We start from the raw sequence: 14,940 nt of genomic DNA on the forward strand, positions 1-14,940 counted from the left end.
TTTTGAATAAAATAAAATTATTAACTTTATTTTAATGTAGATATACTTTACCCATAGCGGGAGTGTTAACTATTGATTATATGTTATTGTTTTGCTAACTGTATACATCTCCTCGTCTTTCCAACTATCTTTTGATGCAACATAATCAACAAATCCCCTATATGCGGGGGTGGGGTGCGGATAGGAAAGAAATTGGGACCGGGGGTACCTATAGTACCTATCGATCCTATAGCCTACAGGGTGGGGTGGGTGGGTAGCCTCTGACCTTCACCTCTGGCCTTATCATTGTTACAGTAGATCGGAGGAGTGAGGTGTAAAACATTTGGGCACATTTTGGTTTCAAACCTAACAACGATGGAGAACCAGATGACTTGGACCAGCCTGTTTACAGAATATGTGCAAAAACAATTCCTACTAATAATTCCAGCACCACAAATCCTTGGAACCGCATGAGGATTAACCACCCTGCAGCCTATGCCAAACTTGGGTTAGCCACCACAGCTGCTGCTACTGCCACGCCATCCACATTTGGTCAGCGGCAACTCAGGGTGGCACAAGTCTTGCTCGAGTAACAAAATACAAAATCGGGACACTGATAAATGGCAAGCACTTACAGGCAGAATAATATGTACATTTGACAGAGTTACTGGGGAGAAGGTACAGTTGAAGTCGGAAGTTTACATACACTTATGCTGGAGTCATTAAAGCTCGTTTTTCAACCACTCCACAAATGTCTTGTTAACAAACTATAGTTTTGGCAAGTCGGTTAGGAGCGAGCAACAGCCATCGAACGAATCCTGGTCTTGGATCGTAAACATAATCACCTCATGGCAGGACAAGACGTCTTGTCATCCGTCCAAGCAGCATTGAAACCTGTGGCTGACTTGACTGATGTTCTCTCTGGTGAGAGTTACGTCACCGTCTCGTCAGTGAAGCCTGTGCTCCAGTTACTGACGGGAGATCTGCTGAAGCCCGACCTCACCAAAGACACCGACCTAACACAAAGCCTCCAAAAGATGATGTCCAGTGTCCTCGAGGACATGTACAGCCTACTGACAATAAAATAACTTCTGTCCATGTCTTCTCTCTTCGACCCAAGATACAGAGGTGAAGGGGATGATTTGAATGAGATGAGAGAAGGACTCCTAAAAGAGATGGTGGCGGGGGGGGGGGGGGGGGGGCGGAGGCAGGGGTGGTGGTGCTACTGGGACTGGGGGAGATGATGACTCGAACGATGCCAAGAAAAGGAATTTAGAGGGATCTCCTCCAGAACCGAAGGGCCCAAACCACTGCCTATGTAGCCCTCACAGTCTTTGTAGACACCAAACTGACTCGCTACCTACAGGAACAGCCTGACCCAAAGGATAATCCCTGACCTGGTGGCGAGACAACTAGACTTGCTATCGTTTGATGTGGAAGCTGGCACACAGATACATGAGCCCCGCATTAGAACGAATGTTCAGCACTGCAGGGAACATTGTTATCCCTGTCCACTCATGCCTCAAGCTGGACAAAGTCAATAAGCTCACCTTACTGGCACAAAAACTGGAGCTGGAGGTAGAAGATGATGCATAGATTGCATTTTATCCGGCCGTCGCCGTTTGCAATAAAATAATATCTATATTTAATGATTTTTGTTTTATTATAGGCCAATAGATCTACTGTTAATATGTGCTCTTACCTATTGATGTTGCTGCTGTTAGTAGTAATTTATTGTAGAAGTGCTAGCATATGGCACTTTAGTAGCCTGGACTTTCTTCAATACAATGCACATTTGTATTGCTTTATGTTAAATAAATAAATGGCTCTTAAAAAGATAGTGTGTGTCTGACAATTCATGAATTATTCAACAGCAAGAGTCCATATGCGGCACATCCATTAGGCTAGTAAACTGAACTCAATTGCAAAAATTATATAGTTAATTAGCCTACTCCTGTCTATACAGAAATACATAAAATCATTCAAAATAGGCTACTACACCAGAAAGCAAGATTTGGAGGATCAGAGGATCATTAGCTTATTTAAAAAAAACATGAGCTGTGGATTGTTTTTAAGGTCCAATGCAGCTGTTTTTATCTCAAAATGAAATCATTTTGGGGTAACAACGACAGTGCCTTCAGAAAGTATTCATACCCTTGACTTATTCCACATGTTGTTGTGTTACAGTATATACATATTTTTCTCTCACCCATCTACATACAATACACCATAATGACAAAGTGAAAACTTGCTTTTAGACATTTTTATAAATGTATTAAAAATGAAATACAGAAATCTAATTTGGATAAATATTCACAACCCTGAGTCAATACATGTTAGAATCATCTTTGGCAGTGATTACAGCTGTGAGTCTTTCTGGGTACATCTCTAAGAGCTTTGTGCACCAGGATTATATTTGCACATTATTCTTTAAAACATTTGTCAAGCTCTGTCAAGTTGGTTATTGATCGTTACTAGATAGCCATTTTCAATTCTTGCCATATATTTTCAAACCGATTTAAGTCAAAACTGTAACTAGGCCACCCAGGAACATTCAATGTTGTCTTGGCAAGCAGGTCCAGTGTATACTTGGCCTTGTGTTCTAGGTTATTGTCCTGCTGAAAGGTGAATTTGTGTCTGTTGCAAAGAGGAGTGAACCAGGTTTTCCTCTAGGACTTTGCCTGTGTTTAGCTATTTTCCGTTTATTTTTATCCCCCCAAAAAACCCTCCCTAGTCCTTGCCGATGACAAGCATACTGTACCCATAACATGATGCAGTCAACACCATGCTTGAAAAAATGAAGAGTGGTACTCAGTGATGTGTTTGCTCAAAACAAAGATTTGTACAGTGAGGGAAAAAAGTATTTGATCCCCTGCTGATTTTGTACGTTTGCCCACTGACAAAGAAATGATCAGTCTATAATTTTAATGGTAGGTTTATTTGAACAGTGAGAGACAGAATAACAAAAAAATCCAGAAAAACTAATGTCAAAAATGTTATAAAATGATTTGTATTTTAATGAGGGAAATAAGTATTTGACCCCTCTGCAAAACATGACTTAGTACTTGGTGGCAAAACCCTTGTTGGCAATCACAGAGGTCAGACATTTCTTGTAGTTGGCCACATCTCAGGAGGGATTTTGTCCCACTCCTCTTTGCAGATCTTCTCCAAGTCATTAAGGTTCGAGGCTGATGTTTGGCAACTCGAACCTTCAGCTCCCTCCACAGACTTTCTATGGGATTAAGGTCTGGAGACTGGCTAGGCCACTCCAGGACCTTAATGTGCTTCTTCTTGAGCCACTCCTTTGTTGCCTTGGCCGTGTGTTTCGGGTCATTGTCATGCTGGAATACCCATCCACGACCCATTTTCAATGCCCTGGCAGAGGGAAGGAGGTTCTCACCCAAGATTTGACGGTACATGGCCCCGTCCATCGTCCCTTTGATGCGGTGAAGTTGTCCTGTCCCCTTAGCAGAAAAACACCCCCAAAGCATAATGTTTCCACCTCCATGTTTGACGGTGGGGATGGTGTTCTTGGGTCATAGGCAGCATTCCTCCTCCTCCAAACACGGCGAGTTGAGTTGATGCCAAAGAGCTCCATTTTGGTCTCATCTGACCAGAACACTTTCACCCAGTTGTCCTCTGAATCATTCAGATGTTCATTGGCAAACTTCAGACGGGCAGGTATATGTGCTTTCTTGAGCAGGGGGACCTTGCGGGCGCTGCAGGATTTCAGTCCTTCACAGCGTAGTGTGTTACCAATTGTTTTCTTGGTGACTATGGTCCCAGCTGCCTTGAGATCATTGGCAAGATCCTCCCGTGTATTTCTGGGCTGATTCCTCACCGTTCTCATGATCATTGCATCTCCACGAGGTGAGATCTTGCATGGAGCCCCAGGCCGAGTTCTTTTGTGTTTCTTCCATTTGCGAATAATCGCACCAACTGTTGTCATCTTCTCCCCAAGCTGCTTGGCGATGGTCTTGTAGCCCATTCCAGCCTTGTGTAGGTCTACAATCTTGTCCCTGACATCCTTGGAGAGCTCTTTGGTCTTGGCCATGGTGGAGAGTTTGGAATCTGATTGATTGCTTCTGTGGACAGGTGTCTTTTATACAGGTAACAAACTGAGATTAGGAGCACTCCCTTTAAGAGTGTGCTCCTAATCTCAGCTTGTTACCTGTATAAAAGACACCTGGGAGCCAGAAATCTTTCTGATTGAGAGGGGGTTAAATACTTATTTCCCTCATTAAAATGCAAATCAATTTATAACATTTTTGACATGCGCTTTTCTGGATTCTTCTGTTGTTATTCTGTCTCTCACAACCTACCATTAAAATTATAGCCTGATCATTTCTTTGTCAGTGGGCAAACGTACAAAATCAGCAGGGGATCAAATACTTTTTCCCCCCTCACTGTATTCAGAACATAAAGTTTATTTCTTAGCCCAACATTTTTTTTCAGTTTTACTTTAGTGTATGTTTTGAATATATATATATATATATATTCTGTACAGCCTTCCTTCTTTTCACTCTGTCATTTAGGTTAGTATTGTGGAGTAACTACAATGTTGCTGATCCATCCTCATTTTTCTCCTATCACAGCCATTAAACTAACTGTTTTAAAGTCACAATTGGCCTCATGGTGAAATCCTAAAGAGTTTTCCTTCCTCTCTGGAAACGTAGTTAGGAAGGACGCCTGTATCTTTGTAGTAACTGGGTGTATTGATACACCATCCAAAGTGTAATTAATAACTTCACCGTTCTCAAAGGGATGTTCAATGTCCGTTTTTTTATTATTCTTTTTTACACATCTACCAATAGGTGCCCCTCTTTGCGAGGCATTGGAAAAGCTCCTTGGTCTTTGTGGTTGAATCTGTGTTTGAAATGTACTGCTCGAGAAATGTACTGCTCGACTGAGGGACCTTACAGATAATTGTATATGTGTGGTACAGCGATGAGGCAGTCATTAAAAAAATCATGTTAGACTCATTATTGCACACAGAGTGAGTCCATGCAACTTATGTGACTTGTTAATCAAATGTTTACTCCTCAATGTATTTAGTCTTGCCATAACAAAGGGGTTGAATACTTATTGACTCAAGACATTTCAGCTTTCATTTAATAAACAAAAAAATACAGTTTGACATTATGGGGTATTGTGTGTAGGCCAGTGACACAACATTTTAATTTAATCAATATTAAATTCAGGCTGTAACAACAATATGTGGAAAAAGTCAAGGTGTATGAATACTTTCTGGAGGCACTAAGCACCTTGCTGTGGCTGTTTTCAATTAAAATGAAGAAACAAAGATAGCTTCTTAGCGAAGAGCAATTTCTCAAGCAAAAACATCGTTAGAACTGTCTGAAAATGAAAAAAATATATCTGTTATTGGCAAAGGTTTGGAACTCATTTACCACCTAATGATGTTACCAGGCAGGCCAAAACTCCATCCCACCAAAACAGGCAGAAATTTCAGGCAGTCTTTTCAAACAGCTCTTACACTAAAAGGCCCTCGTCATAATTTTCACAAGTTCACAGTATTATTCCAACCTCTAGTATTATTCCAACCTAGCGTGGAAATGTATATATAAAACATAGAAACGTAGTTTTTGACTGCACTGGGCCTGTCGGATAGGCGCACAATTTGGGCAGTGAGCACAGCAAATAGATGATTGTTGAGTTGTGAAAGAGGCATTTCGCAATATTTCAAAATACAATCACAGGAAAACATAGTTTAGAAAGCAAATGGCTATTGCTGTAAAGAGAAGACAATGAAAAGACTGTCTTTTAGTTGTCAAAATAAAAAAAACGTACCCTATCTTATTGGCACCAGTGGAGCATCGGCCATATCCTGACTGAGTGTGCATATTCAATGTCTTTATTATTGGGTCAATGCCACTTGAAAGTCATATTAAAAAAGATTCTGCTAATCTCTCCATTCATATAAAGTGTAGTAAAATTCAATGCAATGTGTTGATAAAAGGCCACATTTTTCCCTTGCAAAAAAGGAAAAGAAATGTATATGATATAGCCTAGCCTACTCCATTACGTGCTGCATTGAAGTCCTTTTGCTAACAGTGATTAAATTATAGTATTAGCCTAAATTATCCAATTTCTCATCACATTCGGGATAGCAGTATTTTACATAAGTCTGCAAATGTGATGATGCATGCAATGCCATGACCGTCCCAACCCAAATGTTACTGTCCTTGTCAGATTTCAGATTGAGGGACTTAACTGCCTTGTTAGTAAAAGTATATATCATTTTAGTTGAATATATCATTTTTTTCTGTGCTTACCTTGTAAAAGTAGATGCCGACCTTGCCGTCGACTGTTTATAACAACTTCTTTCCTCATTCTGTTCAAAAAGACCTTGCAACGGAAAACGACTGAATCTACAGTTTCATCGTCTGTGACAAGAAAATGGAAAAGGAATGTCTCAATTTTGGTTTGTTTGCTTTTGTTATTTTATGTTGGACCCAAGAGATGACCAAATTTTGGATATTACTTGTTAATCCACAGTACAGTTTGTTGTAATATGGTCATTTTGGTTCACTTTGGTTAACGAATGTATGTACTTGTTATGTTATTGAAAGGGTTTCATTCTAACAAAAGGTATTTAAAAAAATATATATACATATTTAAATTTAGGGTAACTGGAATTGATTAGGGAAGTTAGGAGACAGTTTAAATAGAAATTAAGCTTTGTTTGTCATTAACTTGATGAAAAGGTAGCCAATATTCTAACAAGTTTCACTTGAGGTTAATTTGACTGCATAATGTATTAGTTCTGTATCCCATAAGATATCTCACAACAGTTTACAATGGAGCAAAGATGTCTGCTTGAAGTGCCATCCTGACAGTAGGCATTTGCATGACAGTTTCCAAAATGGTTCAATGGCAAGAAAATACTAGATTACCATTTAGCATCCTAGAATTTAAAAAGTGATAAAAGAAGCAGGCAACATTTTAAACTTCCTCTCACCATTCCAAAACAAGATCTGCCACTGAAGCAAAGAGGCCTGGGAGAATCATGGGGATGAGTGCGCGCTGCAGCTTGGCAGTCTAGCCTGATAACGAGGCGATTACCAAATTAGTCCAGCAATGCTGCTTTATTTCAGGCCCTATTACACGGCCCATCAAGTATCCCTAAACAAGTGCCTGGCTGCACATCTCCTCTACACAGATCTAAAATGCCTCTGCCTCGTAAATTGAGGGAAACTTTTCCCTCAAGTTGAGGGAAACACCTACACAACACTGATGAGGACAGAGACAACCAATGACACGTGACCGTGATGGAAGTCTGATGAGAAAAATATGCCTGTCTTTATTCAATCAATAGCAGTAAAATTGCACTCTGTAGTTTCAATTTCCAGTCAATGAATAAGAGAAACCAGTATTAGGTCTATTTCATGCTCTTTTTTGTCTCAACATCCATGGTGTATGTAGTTCATCCCGCTACCACAAGGGGAAGTACAGCAACGGAGTGCGCTGTAGAGCACCCCCCTCTTAAAGCCCACCTCTGTATTATGATTCCAGACCTTTCTTCAGATTAAGTACATCTGCCAGAGTGAATCAGCAGGTCTAATATGTCTCTTAGATAAAGGATGAACAAGGTTCCACATAAACTAACAGAATCCACAATAAGCCTGTCGACCTTGTCCTGTCCTATCAAGCCTTTACAATCTCCTCTCAGCCCATAACAACAACTGTCCCGGAAATCAGACCAGCCAATTAATATCATGTTCACTAAGACATGCGACTCTGCCGCATACAAACTGTGGCAAAGTGACAAGCTATTTCTTTGTGTTTTCACGGCTAACAAAGAGGACGAGGTATTGAGCGGAGATCTTGTGTAGAATAGATAATTGCCTGTCAGGATGATCCAGTGTAGAGTAAGTGTCTCTGTTCTGTTCATAGTTCAGTGTTAATAAAGGCAAATCTAATCAGCAAGAAAGGGAAATATCCCAGAATCCTCCAGTGGGTCATTAGCCCCTGTGTGTTCTAGCTGAGTAGTAATAAGATGTTATCGAAGGCATCTTAGTCACAACAAGTAATTTCTACAAGCCTTCAACAACAAGCACCATTATAGTGACCATGTCAACCCCAACAAGGTAGTGTGTAAACGACAACATGGTGCCTCTGAGCCGTTGACTCGATTTGTGTTCTTTGTGACAATCAGGTCAGGTTCAATGGGATGAACCTTGTTCATTGTTACATTGACTGATGGAATGTTCTTGTTATCTGGGAAGGTACAAGTCCAGTGTAGCTAAATTGATTTTACTACAGTACAGTCCTGTGCAATACAATACTGTAGTTGCACTAAAGGGTTGAGCTATACCTATAGCAAACGTTCTAATATATTACTGCATATGTGTATGAATCTTGACTGTCGTCCTGTTCCACTAAACTGAGAACTTTGTAGTTGGGTTTCTGTCATCCCCAGGTAGGTGAGTCAGAAGAGAGGCGTCCCACACAGTTATTGTCCCACACCTGAGCAGCGTCATGATTTTTGTTTTGCACTGGTGTGAGACTTAAACTGGAGGGGACAGTGGTGGCAGCACTTGGGCATCCTCTCCTGTCACTAGGTCTCTGGCTGGGCTGTCAGTCACGCTACTCATTATGGCATGTGAGATGAGAATTTCATGTAAGAAGACTGAGCAGGAAGGGCAATGTCAGGTCAATTTCTTTCTAAAGCCTGTTTCTAATATAACGTGTATTCAATTGATAACAGAGTCGTGGATCGGATAATGATAGTGAAACTAATCTCTTAAGTCAATTACCAGTTGAGCAGGTTGACATTAAAACAATGAATAACCGATGCCAAATACTGGAGCTACTGTTCCATAAGAAACCAATATTGCGAGTGCTTTGTGTAAAGGGTTTGATGTTTACTACACATGTATAGGCCTAGAGTACCAGTCAGAAGTTTGGACACACCTACTCATTCCAGGGTTTTTCTTTATTTTGACTCTTTTCTACATTTTAGAACACTATGAAAAAACACATACAGAATCATTTAAGCTTGTTGAGAGAATGCCAAACGTGTGCAAAGCTGTCATCAAGGCAAAGGGTGGCTACTTTGAAGAATCTCAAATAAAATATATTTTGATTTATATTTAACCAAAAAAGTTTAACACTTTTTTAGTTACTACATGATTCCATATGTGTTAATTCATAGTTTTGATGTCTTCACTATTATTTTACAATGTAGAAAATAGTAAAAATAAAGAAAAACCCTGGAATGAGTAGGTGTGTCCAAACTTTTGACTGGTATTGTATGTGTTGTTGCAGAAGGGTGAAACATTCACTGAGTATACCAAACATTAGGAACACCTTCCTAATACTGTGTTGCAAGCCGACCCCCCCCCCCCCCCTTCCCTTTTGCCCTCAGAACCACCTTAATTCGTCGGGGAATCGACTTGACAAGTGTCAAAAGCATTCCACAGGGCTGATGGCCCATGTTGACTCCAATGCTTCCCACAGTGCCAAGTTGGCTGGATGTCCTTTGGGTGGTGGACCATTCTTGATACACATGGGAAACTGTTGAACGTGAAAAACCCAGCAGCCTTGCAGTTCTTGACACAAACCGGTGCGCCTGGCACCTACTATCTTCACCTGTACAAAGGCACTTAAATTTTTTGTCTTGCCCATTCACCCTTAGGAATGGCACACCTACACCATCCATGTCTTAAGGCTTAAAAATCCTTTATCCCGTCTCCTCCCCCTTTATCTACACTGATACACAAGTGTATATAACAATAAGGGATCATAGCATTCACCTGGGTTCACCTCCTACGTCTATGTTATGGAACGAGCATAACATAATGTTTTGTATACTCAGTGTATATATTCATTTTATACAACGGGTGGGTCTAATCCTGAATGCTGATTGGTTAAAAGCGCAATCCAGCCGGTGTCTGATCCACAAGTTACCACCGGATAAATCTATGATGTTAAAATGTCTATTTACTCTGTTCCATTTGACTGCGCAATCCACTGTCTCATCAGCCCAGCCAGGGAAGTTATAAACTTGATCTCCACTATAAAAAGCATCTAGAAATTATCTCACATTTCTTTTAGACTAACATTTAGTTTTCAACAGCGGAGATTTGTATAAACCTTGCTGTCTGTCTCTCTGACATTTGCAACATTATTTCAATATTCAAATTCGATCTCCAACTGTCCCCTAGTAATGAACTTGTAGGGGTGGGGAGTCGGGACGAGAGAGAGAGAGAGGCAGGCAGTTTCTCTCAGCCCGTCAAAATCATTCATCATTTTTATGGCTATATACAAAGAAATGTCAATTGAAAAAAGGTAAAACGAAATGAAGTGCAGCTAGTTTGCAGTCTTAACAGCTTCAGTGTTTGATGTGATTGTGTTAGCTGTGTTGTTGGCTAGCTCCTCTGAACAACAGTGTCCTAACGAGAGAGCACATTTTCTATGCCAGGCAAAATTGTGCCTCATTAGCTCATTGTTATGGATATATACAAATAAATGTCAATAGAAAACAGCTTAAACAAATGCCGTTACTGTTGTTATTCTTTCTGCACTGTTTTACGTGACTGTAGGTTAGCCGTCGTTTGCTAGCTAGCAAGAAAGGGATAAGAATGTTGCCAGCCAGTATGGCAATGGAACATTTAGAACGAACGACTGGGTCGCGTCTCTGGCAACCGAACCAGTAGAACGAACGACCAGCCAGTTTGGGTAGCAACCCTAGATTTGTTTCGGGACAATATCTTGTGGAAGGATGAAATAGTATGAATAAATTCATCAAATTAACGTTTTTAATGAAAATATGTCAATCATTATTTGAGTATGTTGGTAACCCGAAGTATAAAAGTGATAATGCCCTCGAAGCTGGTGTTTGGAGGATATATTAGCACAGTTTGGGTAGAGACCATGGAGCTAGAGACCACTGGGGAGAGACCATGGAGCTAGAGACCTCTGGGGAGAGACATGGAGCTAGAGACCACCGGGGAGAGACCACGGAGGTAGAGACCACGGAGGTAGAGTCCACGGAGCAAGAGACCATTGGGCAGAGGCCACGGAGCTAGAGGCCACGGAGCTGGAGGCCACGGAGCTGGAGGCCACAGAGCTGGAGGCCACAGAGCTAGAGGCCACAGAGCTAGAGGCCACAGAGCTAGAGGCCACGGGTTCGGAGGATCAGGATGTGTTACCATTAATACCACCATGAATAATAAAATAACCTCAGTGTTGTTGAAAGATGAGGCTAGAGGGTCAATAGCTGATTAAGCTGATTAATAGCTGATTAAGAAGAGGAGCAGGGTCTTACACAACTCCTTGGAACACAGAGGAAACGTTCCATCTCTACCAGTACCTTCTGCCTGTAACTCTAACATGCTACACCCCAGAAATGACTACATATGGCTTGTGTAGGTTGCCAAATCATAAGGGAATTGGTTGCATTGTTAACTTAGGAATGTGAAGTATGTTTTTTTAACAAGCTTGTGTTTATGTTTAGTAATTAGAGGATGTGGGAGTGTGTTTTTATTCGTTGGGACAAAAGGTTAGTTCTCAGTGGACTGGCTTTTCCATCGTCTCAGGATAAATGATCCTCAAAATGAATATTCTGCAAAGCCAATGGGAATAATTACTCAGTGTCGTTATATAAATCAGAACTGAACATTCTCTACATACAGAATGAAGTACTTTCCAGTAGGATGCCTTAAAATGCAAGTTTTCCTTTTTAGAAGTCGAAAAACCAGTCCACAAACCTTTGAGTGAGAACACTAGCTCTGACACTTTCATACAGATAGCGAAAGACAGCACGAGAGAGAGATGGTGTGTCTTGTCACTGTATGTCTCTTACCTCCCAGCAGTTTGGGCTGACAGTTGACAAACTCTGGCTTGCTCTGAGAGCTGTAGCGCTGGCAGGTGTGGTGGAGGATCTGGATAAAGGTGCACTTCTCGCCGGCCGAACCAGCCACCCACTGGTCAAAGGCATTGTCGAATGCCAAGTCAAACTCCGGACAGTCCTTGGAAAAAGAGACAGAATGATAGAAACAAAGAGAGATAGAAAAAGACTGCACGCATGAACCAGTCTCTAGGGGGTGATTTGGAATGTCCTGCTGAAACAGTCAGGTCATGTGGTCAGGAAAAATGAATCCCTGGAGATAGAAGTTCAGTGTACTGTAAACTCACTCTGTTGGGGTCACAGCCGTTGACCTGTCTCAGCTGGTCGATGGTCCACATTGACCTCTTACTGAAGGACAAGGAGCCCTGGAACTGCTTCACCTTGGTGATGGACACATGGGACGGCTTCTTATTCGTCACTGTGGATAGAAAATAATGTAATATTTAGGATAAAAGTAATATTTAATGGAGAAAGTAGGCTGTTGATGGAATAAAGTTAGATGCCAAATGTTCCTAAAAAGGTGCCGTTTTGGACAGATTGAGTGACAAGTTTAGTCCATAGCAGCTGTGTTCAGGAATACAGACTATAGTTCCTTAACAATAGCCATTGGCTGCTTGTGCCAAAAACAGCATAGGCTTATCAGGAAAAGTAATAGAATATAACAACAAGCGCTTTTTTTCCTGAGAGAATGCCCTGCCTAATGTGGACTGGGCATTCTTGTGGCCGGGCCTTTGACATTATCATAGGTTACCCAGTCAAAATATGTCCTCTTATCTTTAATTTACTTCCAATTGGAGCTATCCTCTTTAACCCAACCACACAGTGTCTGACAGTATGATAAGCTGCAGTGTAACTCCAAGAAAATTAAAAGCTGACTTAATTGGTCTTGTCAGCGTCTGCGGTTATAGATTGATGACACCTTTTACACTTCGCCAGATGAAATTTGCACCAAAAAAAAGCAAAATCATTTCTTGATAAAGTGATATATTGCTTCCAGTCCGATGTCGACTAAATTAAAGTGGATATCAAAAATGCCTAAAACCTTGTGGTAGATAATCTTCTCTTAAAGGACTATCTAGAGAAAGAGGGAAAGTATAAATCAACTCAGATGTGGTTGAGCCAAAGAGGAACTCACTCATGGTATGGGCCTGGGCCAACTATCCCGTATCCATATCCTGCCCTGGGACACCACCACAATGTCCTGGGCTATTCCCCTCACCCCCCTACATTCCAGATGTGACTCTTTCCATGGATCAAAGCTCTGTGTTTACAGATCATCCTGCTCAGAGTTCCGTCATGTGTCCGGACCACTGCATGCGTGCATAGCTGGATCCAAGCGGCCAGATATCTTACGGAAGGGCCAACGTGCTTCTTTGTTGTTTTTGCAAGCCCAAGCACCAGACAAAAACCAAGCCATGAGGTCGAAGGAATTGTCCGTAGAGGTCCGAGACATGATTGTGTCGAGGCACAGATCTGGGGAAGGGTACCAAAACATTTCTGCATCACTGAAAGTCCCCAAGAACACAGGGGCTCCATCATTCTTAAATAGTTTGGAACCACCCAAACTCTTCCTAGAGCTGGCCGCCCTGCCAAACTGAGCAATGGGCGAGAGGGGCCTTGGTAAGGAAGGTGACCAAGAACCCGATTGTCACTCTGACAGAGCTCCAGAGTTCCTCTGTGGAGATGGGAGAACCTTCCAGAAGGACAACCATCTCTGCAGCACTCCACCTATCAGGCCTTTATGGTAGAGTGGACAGACCTCCTCAGTAAAGGCACATGACAGGCCGCTTGGAGTTCTTTTTTTTATATATATATATATATAAAAAAGAACTCCAAGCGGCCTGTCATGTGCCTTTATATATATATCTATTATTATTATTATTATTATTATTATTATTATTTATTTTTCATATTTTTTTTTTTTTCATTATTACTGAATATTAAAACATACAATCTACTTGCAATGAAGCTGCTCAACATCTACATCCCATTCAGTTATCTAACAGACTCGCACCAAGAGTGACCCACAGAAGCAACCAAATCGACAGATCTCACACAAGGTCAAAAACAGGGATCCAAACCAGCGACCTATCTGCCACCGGCCCAAGCTCCCAACCACCAGGCCACCAGCCCTCCTGACTCTTTGGCACTGATGCCCCGAAACTAAATTAAAAGTGTGAGCTGCTTGCTGATCAGAGGACAATCTCAAACTGTACACAGAAATGAAGAGGAATAAATAAATGGAGCTGAAAGTAAGCGCTCTAAAAGACAAGGTACTGGAGTTAAGCTGAAATGGCAGACTTACACTACATGGCCAAAGGTATGTGGACATCTGCTCATCAAACATCTCATTCCAAAATAATGGGCATTAATATGGAGTTGGTCCCCCCTTTGCTGCAATAACAGCCTCCACTCCTCTGAGAAGGCTTTCCACTAAATGTTGGAACATTGCTGAGGGGACTTTATTCCATTCAGTCACAAAAGCATTAGTGAAGTCGGGCAATGATGTTGGGCGATTAGGTCAATCCAATTCATCCCAAAGGTGTTCGATGGAGTTGAGGTCAGGGCTCTGTGCTGGCCAGTTAAGTTCTTCTGATCTTGACAAACCATTTCTGTATGGACCTCGCTTTGTGCACAGGGGAATTGTCATGCTGAAACGGGAAAGAGCCTTCTCCAAACTGTTGCCACAAAGTTGGAAGCACAGAATCATCTGGGATGTCATTGTATGCTGTAGCGTTAATATTTCACTTCACTGGAACTAAGGGGCCTAGCCCGAACCATGAAAAGCAGCCCCAGACCATTATTTCTCCTCCACCAAACTTTATAGTTGCCACTATTCACTGAGGCAGGTAGCGTTCTCCTGGCATCTGCCAAACCAAGATTCGTCTGTTGGACTGCCAGATGGTGAAGCGTGACTCATCACTCCAGGGAACGCTTTTCCACTGCTCAAGAGTCCAATGGTGGCGAGCTTTACACCACTCCAGCCGACTTTGCGCATGGTGATCTCTGGCTTGTGTGCGTCTGCTCGGCCATGGAAACCCATTTCATAAAGCTTCCGACGAACAGTTCTTGTGCTGAAATTGCTTCCG

The 14,940-nt window shown here is 41.7% G+C and overlaps 1 protein-coding gene across 4 annotated transcripts in view; it reads right to left on the minus strand.

The window, feature by feature from the left end:
• The window catches only part of LOC115162162 (syntaxin-binding protein 6), a 127,631-nt gene that overhangs the window by 14,568 nt on the left and 98,123 nt on the right, over positions 1 to 14,940 (minus strand). For 3 of the 4 annotated variants that reach the window (XM_029713194.1, XM_029713192.1, XM_029713191.1), the window contains 3 exons: positions 12,139 to 12,269; positions 11,807 to 11,972; positions 6,273 to 6,383 (listed from right to left, as the gene is read on the minus strand). In XM_029713194.1, the coding sequence (XP_029569054.1) occupies positions 6,273 to 6,383; positions 11,807 to 11,972; positions 12,139 to 12,189 (328 nt within the window). In that variant the 5' untranslated portion in view covers positions 12,190 to 12,269. The remainder of the gene's footprint in view (positions 1 to 6,272; positions 6,384 to 11,806; positions 11,973 to 12,138; positions 12,270 to 14,940) is intronic. The other variant, XM_029713193.1, reaches the window with a different exon arrangement.

Source organism: Salmo trutta, chromosome 25, assembly GCF_901001165.1.
Source record: "Salmo trutta chromosome 25, fSalTru1.1, whole genome shotgun sequence".
Lineage (NCBI taxonomy): Eukaryota > Metazoa > Chordata > Actinopteri > Salmoniformes > Salmonidae > Salmo > Salmo trutta.